The 15,030-nt window shown below is 39.6% G+C and overlaps 1 protein-coding gene and 1 long non-coding RNA gene across 2 annotated transcripts in view; one reads left to right on the top strand and one right to left on the bottom strand.

The window, feature by feature from the left end:
- The window catches only part of LOC309481035, a 130,489-nt gene that overhangs the window by 76,843 nt on the left and 38,616 nt on the right, over positions 1 to 15,030 (bottom strand). The gene's annotated exons all lie outside the window — the stretch shown is intronic.
- Positions 11,910 to 15,030, top strand: part of LOC309480884 (uncharacterized protein) — a 3,301-nt gene continuing 180 nt past the window's right edge. The window contains exons 1-2 of the mRNA XM_082145580.1: positions 11,910 to 12,093; positions 12,548 to 15,030. The exon at positions 12,548 to 15,030 is cut by the window's right edge and continues 180 nt beyond it. Coding sequence (XP_082001706.1) covers positions 12,021 to 12,093; positions 12,548 to 14,520 — 2,046 coding nt within the window. The 5' untranslated portion in view covers positions 11,910 to 12,020 and the 3' untranslated portion in view covers positions 14,521 to 15,030. The remainder of the gene's footprint in view (positions 12,094 to 12,547) is intronic.

Below are 15,030 nucleotides of genomic sequence, written 5' to 3'. Positions count from 1 at the left end.
CAGACGAGTGATGTTCAGATGAGTGATTTGATTGGCCGTGCTCGTTCAGACGAGTGATTTGATTGGCCGTGCTCGTTCAGACGAGGGATTTGATTGGTCTGTGTCTCTTGTAGCCAGCAGTAGGAGTTTTGGGACGTTGCAGGTTCGATATCCCTCTAAACCAGCTGTCCCAGTATTTCTCGGCTTTAGACAGATAAATTTTCCAGCTGCACACACTGCAAGACTGAAACACACACACACAAACACACACATACTCACTCATGCACGTAGATTGTGCTCAGTTGTTTATCATGGGCTGTTTGTTCAGTTGCACATGGATGGGTCAAAGGTTAAATAAGGTTAAATATTGGGTGCAATGTGACTAACAGCTGTGTTTCAGACTTTATAAAACACATCTGTATAATAAAAGACCATTTCCACCACGTAAGGGGAAAAATGCATTCTTTGGTAAATCAAAACTAGGAGATTTAAAAGTTGTAACTGTCAAAAGAATGTCATAATTATGACATGAATTGGAATTTTTTTACATACTAAGTCATAATTATTAAAGACTTTATATCTTAACTGACATGACAAAAAAAATCAACTTTTTATGTCATAACTGACTGTCAATTATGATTAGGGCTGTGAAACGATTAATCACGATTAATCGCATCCAAAATAAAAGTTAGTGTTTACATAATATATGTGTGTGTACTGTGCATAATTATTTTGTATATATTAATATACACACATGCATAATAGTTGCTTATATATACTGTATGTATGTATATATATATATATATATATATATATATATATATATATATATATATATATATATATATAATTTGTATTATAAATAAATATCAATATTTTATATATAAATAACAAATTTTTCTTAAATATATACATGCATGTGTGTGTATTTATATATACAAAATAATTATACACAGTACACACACATATATTATGTAAACACTAACTTTTATTTCGGATGCGATTAATCGCGATTAATCGTTTCACAGCCCTAATTATGATGTTGTCAATTTAGAAAATTATGAGATAAAAAGTCATTATGAAATTAAGTCATATTTACTGCAAAAGGTTTTTGACTTTTTATCTCATGACTTAAAACTGAAAATTGACATACTAAGTCACTTAAATTGACATACAAAGTCATAATTACAAAAGGTTTTTGTCTTAATTTTGACCACCTCATAATGTCTTAAAACAGAACATTATGAGACAGTGTCATAATTTCAACATAGATTGAAATTGACATACTAAGTCATAATGATTAGATAAAACGTCAATTATGATATACATTTTTTTTTTATTGTCATAAAGTCAATATTACAAGATTAAAAGTCAAAATTAAGAGATAAAAAGATTGAAATCATGAAAAAAAAATTCTGAATTTTGACAAAAAGTTTAAATTTACACGAATTATTATGTAGTGTGTGGAATGGGCTTCCATACATCTGCATTCATTAATACAACAATTTGTTGTAGTATATTTATAAGGGAACTAAGTAGTGTGTATTTATACAGGTGGTACAGTGATGCTATATTAATTTGATTACCATATTCATATACCATGCTACTTCAGTGAATACCACATAAATACCATGGTACATATCCAGACTCATGAAAGCATGTGTGTTTGAGAGGCGCTGCTCTCGGCTTTATCTGTGACGTATTGAGGTCGTGAAACTCGTGACCCTCGACCACACTCTCACAATCACACCTGACACACACACACACACACACAGAGAGAGAGAGAGAGAGTCAGGAGCTGAAAACACTTCGTCTGAGTGGAGAATGCAAACCAGATGTTACCGTCTCAAAACAAATCAATAGATATCAATAATAGACATCAAAGAATCCTGAAAAATACATTTCCACCAAAATATGACCAGCACAACTGTTTTCATCATTGATAATATTCATAAATGTTTCTTGATCATCAAATCCTCATATTAGAGTGATTTGTGAAGGATCATGTGACACTGAAGACTGGAGTAATGATGCTGAAAATTCAGCTTTGATCACAGGAATAAATTACACTTTACTATATAATCACATAGAAAACAGATATTTACATAGTAATAATATTTCACAATTTTTACTGTATTTTTGATACAAATAAATGTTGCCTTGGTGAGCAGAAACATAAAAAAAAATCAGTCACACTTTAGTTTAAGGTCCAATTCTCACTATTAACTACGACTTTTCACTCGATAAACTCCTAATTACTGCTTGTAGCAGCCCTTGGATCCAAAAAGAGAGTCTCGACTGATGCATAAGGTGTTTCTTTATTTAGTTCGCCAAACCAGCATGACGTTCAACTTTCAATCCATCATCACCTTAGCACCGTGAAAACTGTATTAAAAACATACATACAACAAACATTTCACACACTTGTTTTCACGGCTACAAACATCATTACATGAACAAACATTCAAGGTGACAAACATTAATTACACAGCAAAATAAACCATACATATGTGCAAACAATTTTCTGAATTATATGAACGAAACATATCGTACCTCGCTGCGCTCACCAAGGAATGCAAAACAATATACGATAGTCCTTTCTTCCGTCATGAAACGGGCGTCGAGTTCAAGTTCATAAAAATAAACAAAATCTCAGATAAAATCCACATGTATGCTCAAACACAGCTGCGTACCATTCACACCCACCAGCTACCCTTTAAAAGCTCATCTTCTATTGTGCAAACTACGGTGCCACCAAAGGGACAAATTTCAACATCACAGGTGCACAGGATTTCCGGTCAATCACATACAAAGAACATTAAAGCGGATACAAAATATAGAATTATTTGAATAAATTGAATAAAAGATATTTTACCAATAACCCAACCCATATTTCATTTAATCAACAGCATACATTAAAACTCCAAAGTGGTCCTTTACACTCCCACCAATCATGTCATGATAATTGCAACACCAAAAAAAATCATACATGATTCTTAAGATCTTATAGACCACTTACCATCCCAATATTGGACAATTGTGCAAATAAGCATAGAGTTATGTTAATATGATGGGTTATGCATGTTTGTATGTTTGTCTGTGCATGTATGTATGTGGATGTATACTTTGACTATTCACTTTCAAAAAGCAGCACCAACTTTTGAATAGGCCTCTCTATAACAGAAGGTTTAGATGGAAACTGATGCTTTCCTGATTTCTGTTCTCCAACTCGTATTTTGACTCTTCGCACTAAGCCATCACTATCCATAAAGGTTTCCACTACACGCCCCAACTGCCACTGGTTTCTTGGGAGGATATCTTCCTTTACAATGACCACATCATTCACTTTGAAATTGCGCCGGGCCACGTGCCACTTCTGTCGTGTGGAAATGTTCTGGAGGTATTCCCTCTTCCATCGACTCCAGAACTGCTCGATCAAATATTGAACTCGGCGCCATCGCTTTGTACAGTATACATCCTCACTCTCAAATTTCCCAGGAGGTGGAAGAGCAATTTTTGACTTCATTAGGATTAGATGATTAGGCGTTAAAGGTTCAAGAGAGTTGGAATCATTTATTCCATCTACGGTCAGTGGGCGGCTATTAACGATGGCCATGGCCTCGTAAAAGAGTGTCCTAAGGGAGGGATCATCAAGCCTACCTAAACTTTGAGCCAAAGTAGCATCCAACACACTTCGAACAGTGCGTATCTGGCGCTCCCAAACTCCACCAGCATGGCTTGCTGACGGGGCATTGAAGACAAACTCACACTGATGCTCAGCCAGAAACATTTCCAAAGCCTGGTTGTCACACTGTTTAAGTGCTTCTTTCAATTCATTACTAGCTCCTATGAAATTCCTGCCTTGGTCACTGTACAGTTGGCGCACTACTCCTCTTAGGCTGATGAGACACCGTAAGGCATTGATAAAGGAGTCAGTGGATAGATCTTCTAACATTTCAATGTGGACAGCTCGGGAATAGAAACAGGTAAATATCAAGCCGTACCTTTTGTACTCCTTCCTATACCTTTTAATGACAAATGGTCCAAAGCAGTCCATTCCACAGTATGTAAATGGGGCAGATGCTTCAACACGCTCTTTAGGAAGCTCAGCCATACGCTGCTCTTCTACCGGACGCCTCAGCTTCCTGCACTGAACACACTTGTGTATCAGTTTCGCAACCAACTTGCTACCACTGATGATCCAGAATCCATTTGCTCTAAGCTCCATTTGAGTTTGACTTCGACCTTGATGGCATACCTGTGCATGATAGTGCGACAATACAAGCTGGGTGATATGGCTGTCTTTGGGTAGAATGCGCGGGTGCCTAAATTCTTCACTAAGTGATGAATGTTTCAATCTTCCACCAACACAAAGTATGCCCTCTTTAAGAATGGGATCAAAACTAAAAAGGGGACTAGAACATGGAAGACTTTCCCTTGTTTCAAGTGCCTTTATCTCTTGACTGAATGCTTGCTGTTGGGCAAGCTTTATCACTGCTTTGGCAGCACTCTCTCGCTCTTTAACAGTCACAACATCAGTTTGACACTTTCGTCCAGACACTAGTCTCTTAATTCTCGCCACTACCTTCAGGAGTGTTGTCCAAGAGGATAACCTAGACAGGCGATCAAGCATGTTCGTGCAATCGGTCACTCTTATTGCAAATGCCTGAATGGTTTTAACCTCTGGGTCACCAACCAACAGGTCGAGTGATGAAGTAGGTTCTGGATGGACCTCTTCCTTCCACAAAAATTCAGGACCTGATAGCCAGGTTGTTGATAAAATGTCTGATGCACGGAGCCCCCTAGAGGCGTGATCAGCTGGGTTTTCCTTTGTATCAACATAAAACCACTGGCTCGGAATTGTGTACTCTCGTATAAGCTGAACACGATTCGCCACAAAGATATGAAATCTCCGTGCCTCGTTGTTGATATATGCTAGAGTGACTTGAGAATCTGTCCAGAAGAATTCTTCATCAATCTTCATATTCAGCTCTGATTTCAGCAAAACGCTCATTCTGGCTGCGACCACAGCAGCTGACAGTTCCAAACGGGGAATGCTTGTAATCTTTGATGGTGCAACCCTAGCCTTTGCCATGACGAAACTGCAGTGAACTTTGTTCCTGACATCCTTACATCGAAGGTAAGAACATGCACCATAGCCTACACTGCTTGCGTCTGCAAAGTGGTGCAATTCTACGCTCACAATCTTGCCAAAGTCTTGTGGGTGATAACATCTTGGGATCCAGACTATTTTAAGGCCTCGAAGACCAGCCTTCCATTCCTCCCACCGTGGGAGCAAGTCCTCAGGAAGCAGATCATCCCATCCAATACTCCGACGACATAGTTCCTGCAAAATGCACTTTCCACTTAGAACGAATGGAGCCACAAAACCCAGAGGATCATACAAGGAAGCTATGACTGATAGAATGCCACGGCGTGTGTCTGGCTTGTCTTTCAAGTTTATGTTAAAACTGAAACTGTCACTTTCAATTAGCCACTGAATACCCAGTGCATATTCTATTGAGGCTGAATCAGGATTGAGGTCAAGCTGTTTGACCCTTGACACTCTTTCGGATGCCTCAACACAATGAAGAGCCTCACTTTCATTCGAATTGAATTTGTGGAGTCGTAGGCCTCCTCTTTTACACAACTCTTGTGCTTCAACTATCAGTTCACAGGCCTCCTTAACTGTGGGAACACTCACTAGCCCATCATCAACGTAGAAACTATTTTCAACAAATGCCGCTGCAGAGGGATAAAGTGCTTTGTATTGCTGTGCAAGATATTTCAGGCCAAAGTTAGCGCACCCTGGAGAGGAAGCAGCACCGAAGAGATGGACTGCCATCTGGTATTCCTTAGGCTCATGATCAAGGTCTCCATGCTCCCACCATAGAAACCTCAAATAACTGCGATTGTCAGGTCTAACGAAGAACTGATGGAACATCCTTTCAATATCGCAGATGATGGCCACCTTCTCCTTTCTGAAACGACAGAGAACTCCCACCAAGGAATTAATCATATCGGGGCCTGTCAGCAAAGTATCGTTCAATGAGATGCAACAAAATTTAGCTGAACAATCAAAGACAACTCTCAATTTGCCAGGCTTCTTCGGATGGTACACACCGTGGTGAGGTATGTACCAAACAACATCTCCGACAGATACCTCTGGGGCTGGCTCTGCGTCACCTTTGTTGATCACATCCTCCATGAATGCCTTGTAATGACCATAAAACTGTTGATTGGCTTTGAACTTCCTCTTTAAGTGCTGCAAGCGAATTATTGCCAGCTTCTTATTGTTAGGTAATGATGGGGGATTTTGGCCTTTAAATGGGAGAGGCATCTCCAAATGACCGTCCTCTTTCTGCTGAATGTTTTCACTAAGAATCTGTATGAAGCGCACATCGTCTTGAGAGACACATTTACCCTCAGAATTCCTCTCGTTGAAGTCAGACTCCAGAACCTTCAAGATGTCTGCGGCCGATGGAACTGGCATCTCTCTCACTGCAACCCTATGTACGAATCTTTGACTTCCCTGCCTATCCAAGTGGGGATTAGCTGCTCCTATGATACTCCATCCCAGCTCGGTCTTCTGTGCGAATGGTTCATTCTCCCCACCAGTGATGACCTCAAGGGGAGCTAAAGCTGAAGGACAATCACAGCCGATCAACAGTCCCACTGCACAGTCCTGAAGAGATGGCAAGTTATTTACAAGATGTTTGAGATGAGGCCACTGCAATGCTGTGGTTCTGGTTGGTATACAAGACTTATCAACAGGAATAAAGTCACGTGTGTATGCTTGCCGTAACTGTATGTGATTTTCAGAATGAAAGCTTCGAACTAGCAAACCACACACACTTTGACTGGCTATAACTGTGTCTACAGCGGTCATTGTGCTAAGCTTCAACTGTAATGGTTGAGAAACTACATCCAACTCTCTGACAAGATCTTCCAAGACAAAAGATGAATCACTCTGTGTGTCAAGAAGCGCATAGGTAAGAATTTCCTTCTGGGGTTCTTTCATAGATGACAAGAAAACCGGAACAATACTTGAGGTAGCAGAAGAATTCTGAGTTACTGCATGGGACAAGACTTTGCGGACTTGCTGATTTGCTTGTCCTTCTGTGGAATCAGAAGTGAAACTTCTCTTTATTTCACCGGATCTCTCCTCTCTCTCTTCATGCAGACAGGTTGGATGGCGCCAGCTACACACTCCACAGACATGCCGCGTTTTACAATCTTTAGTTATATGTCCCTTACGCAAACATCCAAAACATAGATAATTTTGATGTATGAACAACCTTTTATCTCCCATAGACTTGGCAGCAAAGACTGGGCACTTAACAATGCCGTGCAGCTCATCCTTACAGACAGGGCATGGCAGCTTTGGCTTGAAGGGAGACAAACTTTCTGACTTAAATGCATGATATTTTGTTTGGGCACTTGTACTGAGGGCCTTTGCCCTCTTGGGGAACTTTTCATCTACTGAGCTGGAGCTCAAAAAGGAAGAAGTGATGGGATTACAGGCTATACGGGCTTCCTTCAGCACAAACTTAGTAAAGTGTTCAAAGATTGGATATTCTCCAGATGCATCAAGCTGCTCTACTACGATTCGGCTCCATTTGCGAACAATCCAGTCTGGTAATTTTTCCAAAAGCTTACGATTTTCCTCACAATCATTTAAAATGGCCAATCCTTTGACATGGGGCATAGCTTCTTCACAGCTCTTTAAAAAGTCAGCAAAATCTCTAAGTGCTAGAGAATCATTAGGACTAATCTTAGGCCATTTCATCAGCTTATCTCGAAACGCTTTCTGCACAATGAATGGATTTCCGTACCTGTCCTTTAAAACTGCCCAAGCACCTTCATATGCATCCTCAGAGCTCCGGTAAAAGAATCCTTCCACAGCCTTCCGTGCCTCTCCTGAGAGGTAGCCTTTCAAATAGAGCATTTTTTCACTAGCAGAGATAGGTTTCCTGTCAATTAGAATTGTGAACGACATCCAAAAGTCAACAAATTTCAAAGGATCACCAGCAAACATGGTTGGTTCAGGAACAGGCAGACGATTTAGACTTAATGAGCTTGCAATTGCTTCAGCTAAGTTGGCTGTTACACTCTGAGATGATGGTTGCGATTGGAACAGGGAGACTCCTGTATCTAGTTGTCTATTTGAATATGTAGCCGGAGTGATTCTGACAACAGAGGCTGTATTTGGTTCTCCCACCATGTTCTCCACATCACCTTCCAGTTTATTGTATATTCTAACTCGAGCTGCAGCCACTTTCACATCCATGCTTGCTTGCAACATTTTTAGCCTTGTTTTCTCCTCTTCTAACTTCAGTTCCACTTCTACTTGTTTCTGCTTCATTTCTATCAACATTTGTGACTCATGGAGTTTCCATTCACTTTCCAGCTTAATCAGTTTGGCCTGTTGAGCTTGTATCTCTTCAATAGACTTTGCCTGTTCTAATTTGGCTGCGAGATCTGCTTCCGCATCTACTCGCTTGCTAGAAGCCTTAGAACTTGTGATTGACAGGTTATCTAATTTTATGGATTCTTCTGAAATAACACTTTCGGTGCTTGTCTCACCAAAGACAGATTTATATTCTTCACGACTTAAAATCATTCGCACTCTTTCTTTTTCAGCTTCCTCTTTAAAGGTCTCTTGAACTAGTTCTACATCGAGCCGTCTACTCACAAGATCACATATTTCTGTTGTCAGTGTGTTACAAGCATCCAATTTCTGCACAATCTCTGGTGTGCTAAGAGAATTCCGTTGAAGTGGCTCATAATTTTGATTTACACGGTCGTATCCACTCTGAATGTGTTGGTTTATTTTATCAAGATCCTCTTTCAAACAGAATTTCTTAAGCCTAGTTCTAGATTCTCGTGCTATCTGCTTCCAAGATTCATAAGCTTTCAAAAATGCCTTTACATGCCTTTTAGCTTCCTCTTCACGCATTTGTTTACCTTTCTCTGTAAGCTTTCGTTCACGAGAGACTGTTTCTTCTGGGCCTCTAGATTTCTCTTCTGACATGTTTGTATCACTAATTGATGTATTTCTAAATTAAAGTGATTCAGGGAGCTGTGGTTATAAGATGGTGGTGTAACCTAACACTGCTCACTTCAAATACTAAGATAGACCTACCCAAAATGTAAATTAAATACCAAAAAACACTTTAAGTATTCAAGACAGCTTAAGAATTAGAATGGCTAAAGTTAATTCGAAATGTAAAGCTCTTTACCATACAATTTAATCACATTTCACAAATTTTTAAATTTAAAAGTGAAAATCAACCATTAAACATTTCATATGTGTAACCTTTTCAGATATTTCACAATTCACTCACAAACACAAGAGCCTGTTATTTAGCCTTACGACTTGGATGAATCAGGATATGGCCATGTAAGTAAACAGTTCAGTTTCAGTCAGTTCGTTGTTTTTTTTTTTGTTTTTTTTAAATGCCCGATAACCTGAGTCTCTCACCGCATCTGTAGTCTCTGTTAAATGTGCTACTAATTTACGACCTTGTCTGGATGCGTGGAACAAACAATGACAACCTCCGGAACGAAGACGACGTGCAGCATAGCAGATGACTCAAGCCTGTTTTATGCTTCTGCGTCGAATCGACGGCGTACCCCCGCGGACCCCTCTGCGTCGACGCGAACCTCGACGCGACCCCTCCGCCGTAGCTTGACGTGCACCTCCAAAAAATTGTAACTACGCGTCGCGGTGACGCAGACCGCAGGGGCTGTGATTGGTCAGATTATACATCATTTCCGGAGTAAAATATATTAAAATAGAAAACAGTCATTTTAAATTGTCATAAAATATGTTTTGTTTTATTGTTTTTTATATACTAAACACAGCCTTGGTGAGCAGAAGAGACTTCTTTTAAAAACATTAAAAATCTTACCGATCTAAAACTTTTGACCGGTAGTGTATATGTATATATTTATATATATTCTTTTCTTTTTTTGTTGTTGCTAGAAATAAACTTCAATCAATCAAATCAATGTTTGTTTTGAAAAAAAGTTTGTTGTTTATTTACAATACAATGTTCACGGGTACATCATGGATATCAAGTAATTAACCAAGTCTGCCACGGGACACTACATTATCCTGCCATGGCACCGTGGTCGAACCCATTTTGTAGCCCAACCCGGTGATCTTTGCACCCGAAGATAAAATCTTTAAAGTCACTGCCAGTCTCTGAGCGAGGTCAATAGGCATACTGTGTGTAGTCTGATGCTGTATTAACGGCTTTAAACGATGAACAAGATCGTCAAATCGACCTTTCGACATCCGAAAATACTTAAAGTGCATTTCTTCGTCCAAGTCCCTCAGCGGTCGAACAACCGTAACAAATTCGCCAATCCTTCCCCTGTCTTCGTGCACTGGTCGTACAGACCACCTTCGCTGACGTCTTTTTCTTCTACGATTAAACATTTGCAATAAAATCATTTGTTGATTAGCTCCAGCTGCAACAACACTCTCTCTCTTTCGCTCGCCATTGTCGGAAATGAAAAAGCGGAACCGGCGCATGGAACCAAAACAAACTAGGAAAGAGATTCGCGAACCACACCACCCCCCTAGCGTTCTGGCGGTGAAATGCACCGCGATGCAACGCAACCCGACGCAGAACCATAAAACGGTCACGACGCCGTTGGAGTGACGGCGTAGCTACGCCGTGGAGTTGACGCAGAAGCATAATGAGGGCTTCAGATGTTGCGTCGAGTTTTCACTGTAGCAGCCCTTGGATCCAAAAAGAGAGTCTCGACTGATGCATAAGGTGTTTCTTTATTTAGTTCGCCAAACCAGCATGACGTTCAACTTTCAATCCATCATCACCTTAGCACCGTGAAAACTGTATTAAAAACATACATACAACAAACATTTCACACACTTGTTTTCACGGCTACAAACATCATTACATGAACAAACATTCAAGGTGACAAACATTAATTACACAGCAAAATAAACCATACATATGTGCAAACAATTTTCTGAATTATATGAACGAAACATATCGTACCTCGCTGCGCTCACCAAGGAATGCAAAACAATATACGATAGTCCTTTCTTCCGTCATGAAACGGGCGTCGAGTTCAAGTTCATAAAAATAAACAAAATCTCAGATAAAATCCACATGTATGCTCAAACACAGCTGCGTACCATTCACACCCACCAGCTACCCTTTAAAAGCTCATCTTCTATTGTGCAAACTACGGTGCCACCAAAGGGACAAATTTCAACATCACAGGTGCACAGGATTTCCGGTCAATCACATACAAAGAACATTAAAGCGGATACAAAATATAGAATTATTTGAATAAATTGAATAAAAGATATTTTACCAATAACCCAACCCATATTTCATTTAATCAACAGCATACATTAAAACTCCAAAGTGGTCCTTTACACTGCTTATTAATAGTTATTAGTTGTTAAGTTTAGGTATTGTAGGATTATGGGATGTAGAATACGGTCATGCAGAATAAGGCATTATTATGTGTTTTAGACGTACTAATAAACAGCCAATATCCTAGTAATATACATGATTATAAACAATTAGTTAATAGTGAGAATTGGACCCTAAACTAAAGTGTTGGCAAAAAATCTTACAGATCGTGCATTATTTTTCTTTGCTGTGGATTTGCCAAGTAGGACGTGTTCAGTTCTTGTTGAGTCTTGAACAATATTCTTGTCAACATGTCGTGTCTCTCAGTTTTTAGGGTTAGTTATGGTTTGGTTTAGAGTTAACAGGTTTATGATTTAGGTATTTATTTCCAGACCAATAATCGTATTATAATATATATATATATATATATATATATATATATATATCGTTAGCCTCATAGCATAATTGCCTAAGTCATTTTTTGGCCAAATTGTGATATCTGCCTAACTTTACTGTCCTACCAATGCTGCATCATCCTGTCTTTCTGCCTATGTCCTTAGCCAATCACAACACTTATTAGAATCCAAAAACACTATCTGCCTAAGTCATCTCTTTGACTTAGGCAGTTTTGATACAAACAAAATGGCAGAAAACAGGGGAAGACAGATGTCCAGAAGTGATGTATTAGATCTTCTGTTTGATTCGTTTTCATCTGGTAAGAGTTCATATTTCTTCAATTTTCTAGACACTAAATGTAATTACAGTCAATCAAAGGGATTATAAAGGGATTATAAACTGTGTATTTAAACTTGAATTTTTTTTGCTACAAGATATGATGAAGTAGCTAGCCAACACTAGCAAAATATTACCTCATTTCTGGTCAGAACAAATCTTTACAGTTAAGAAACATCACCATAAAAAGACATTTAAGCAATTTTAGGCAAGTGAAGTAATTTTTCAAGCATTTTCTTTTTCTTTTAAGTGCAAATAAAAGTAAAAATAGTAAAATAAAAAAGTAAAATAGTTTTTTTAATATAAATTAGACATTTTGACTGGACATAAGAAGTATTTGGTAAGATTTAGATTTTTTTTGCAGTGAACCTATGAATTTAACATGATTTACTGAGTTAAAATACTCAACAGCACTCCATTTTCTGATTTATTGTCAGGAAATAAAGTTGATACCCATGTAGTGGAGTTAGAGGATTTAGATGAGAGCAGACCTGAGAAAGAAGGTAATGACGTAGACATGGGGCAACAGATAGAAGAGGAAACAGCCAGTAAAGCCTCCAGAGCTGAATCAGATCCTGATTTATCGTCAAATAGTGAAATCGATGACACTGTCTTGGATGAGGACTATAGACCTGAGAAAGATGACAGCCCAGATAATGGTAGTGATACAGACACAGCTCAAGGAGCTGTCAGTGAAGGAGATGCAGGAGATGTACTTGAAACTTCTGCTGTTAAACGTCATAGGCGCCCAAGGCCAGATATGTGGAAGCGAGAGCTGATAAAGGAGAAGCGTCTTAAGGGGGAGAATTACAAGAATCCAATGGGACAGGAGAGACCACCAAAGACCATGGGCCCACCCTGCACATCACAGCACTGCTTAAAGTCAAAGAAACGAAGTTGTGAACTACTGACTGAAGAGCATAGAACAGATATCTTCAACATTTTCTGGTCCATGCCTTTCTGGGAGACACGCAAGCTGTATATCCAGACTCTAGTCCAAAATGTGCCCATAAAACAGAAGAAAGGTGGTGTTGCATCAAGGAGAACAACGTCCCTAGTATACCACCTGCAACTGGCAGACAGATGTAAACTACCTGTGTGTAAGAATCTTTTCTGTTCAACACTTGGCATCGCCCCCAGAACCATCGGATCATGGTTAAAATCCAAACCTGATCCGTGTAAACCCAAGATCAACAAGACTGGCCCATGTGTGCCCATATCAGATGTTGACCAGACCTTCCTGAAAGAATGGCTCTCTGGACTGCCTACAGTCCCATCCCATTACTGCCGTCAGGTTCCCTCCTATCAGGAAAAGAAGTTCCTGGAGCCGGGAACAGTTCTAAGTGATCTTCACAAGGAATATCTGAAAGCTGCTGGTGAAAATGGAGTGCGTGCTGTGAGTGAGACATATTTTCGAAATGTGTTCAGTGAGCAGAATTACTCCGTGTTCATACCAAAAAAAGACCAGTGTGATGTATGTGTCAGTGCCAAGGTAGGAAATACAGATCAGGATACCCTTACTACTCACTTGAAATTAAAGGCTCAGGCTCAAGCTGAAAAAGCTAAGGATAAAAAGGAATCCAGTGACAAACTTTCAGTGTGGACAATGGACCTTCAATGCGTTCTTCTGTGCCCCAAGACGAAAGCAAGTACAATGTATTACAAAACTAAATTACAGATGCACAACTTTACTTGCTTCAACATGAACAACAAAGATGGATATTGTTACGCTTGGGAAGAGCATGAAGGCTCCCTCAGCAGTGAGGTTTTTGCCCATCTGCAGTCCAAACACTTCGAATCAATCCTAGAGGCCAACGGAAACATTGAGAAAGTCATTGTCTGGAGTGATGGCTGTGGATATCAAAATCGGTGTGGTGCCATCAGCAACACCTACCTTCATCTGGCCATGAAGCATGGTGTCAGCATAGAGCAAAAGTTTCTGGTTGCTGGGCACACACAAATGGAGTGTGACTCCATGCATAGCCTCATTGAGCGGCGCATCGTCAAAGATATTCACACTCCACGTGATTACATTGTCATCTTTGAGACTGCACGAATACATCCATCCCCATACAAGGTGACCCAGCTATACCACAATGACTTCATGAAGTTATCTGGGGCCTACGTCACCAATATTCGACCAGGTAAAAAAGTTGGTGACCCCACAGTCCATGGCCTCCGGGCTCTCCAGTACTTGGCTGATGGTCGAATCCGGTACAAGTTGGATTTTGAGTCTGAATGGGAGGACCTGCCTCAGCGAATCAACATCCCCAAAGAACCATTCCACTGGGTCCCACTCTTTCCTGCCCAACTGCCAATTACTCTCAGGAAATTCAATGACTTGCAGGCAATGAAACCAGTACTACCAAGAGTGGCCCACCAGTACTATGACAACCTCCCTCATCAATAGACAGTGTGAAAATGCGTGTGCACAACACCTGAGTGGAACTTGGTGGGAAAGGAAAACAGTGGTTAAGGTTAAACATTAAGAAACAACTTGGTTAGGGTTGACAAGTTACACATTTTGGTTTTATTTAGGAGAATAAAAAAACTTTGGTTATGTTTGCACAGCACCTAAGTGGAACTTCGATTAAGGGTGGAAAAGGAAAACAGTGGTTAAGGTTAAACATTAAGAAACAACTTGGTTAGGGTTGACAAGTTACACATTTTGGTTTTATTTAGGAGAATAAAAAAACTTTGGTTATGTTATGTTTGCACAGCACCTAAGTGGAACTTCGATTAAGGGTGGAAAAGGAAAACAGTGGTTAAGGTTAGACATTAATAAGAAACAACTTGGTTAGGGTTCACAAGTTACACATCTTGGTTATATTTAGGAGAGTAAAACAACTTTTGTTATGTTATGTTTGCATTTTTTATGTAAGAGAAAAAATGCCTAAGTCATGGCATATTCTGCCTAAGT

The sequence above is a fragment of the Leuciscus leuciscus genome (assembly GCF_965113295.1).
Source record: "Leuciscus leuciscus genome assembly, chromosome: 18".
NCBI lineage: Eukaryota > Metazoa > Chordata > Actinopteri > Cypriniformes > Leuciscidae > Leuciscus > Leuciscus leuciscus.
The sequence above is the reverse complement of the archived record's forward strand: the minus strand, read 5'-3'. Positions and strand labels throughout refer to the sequence as shown.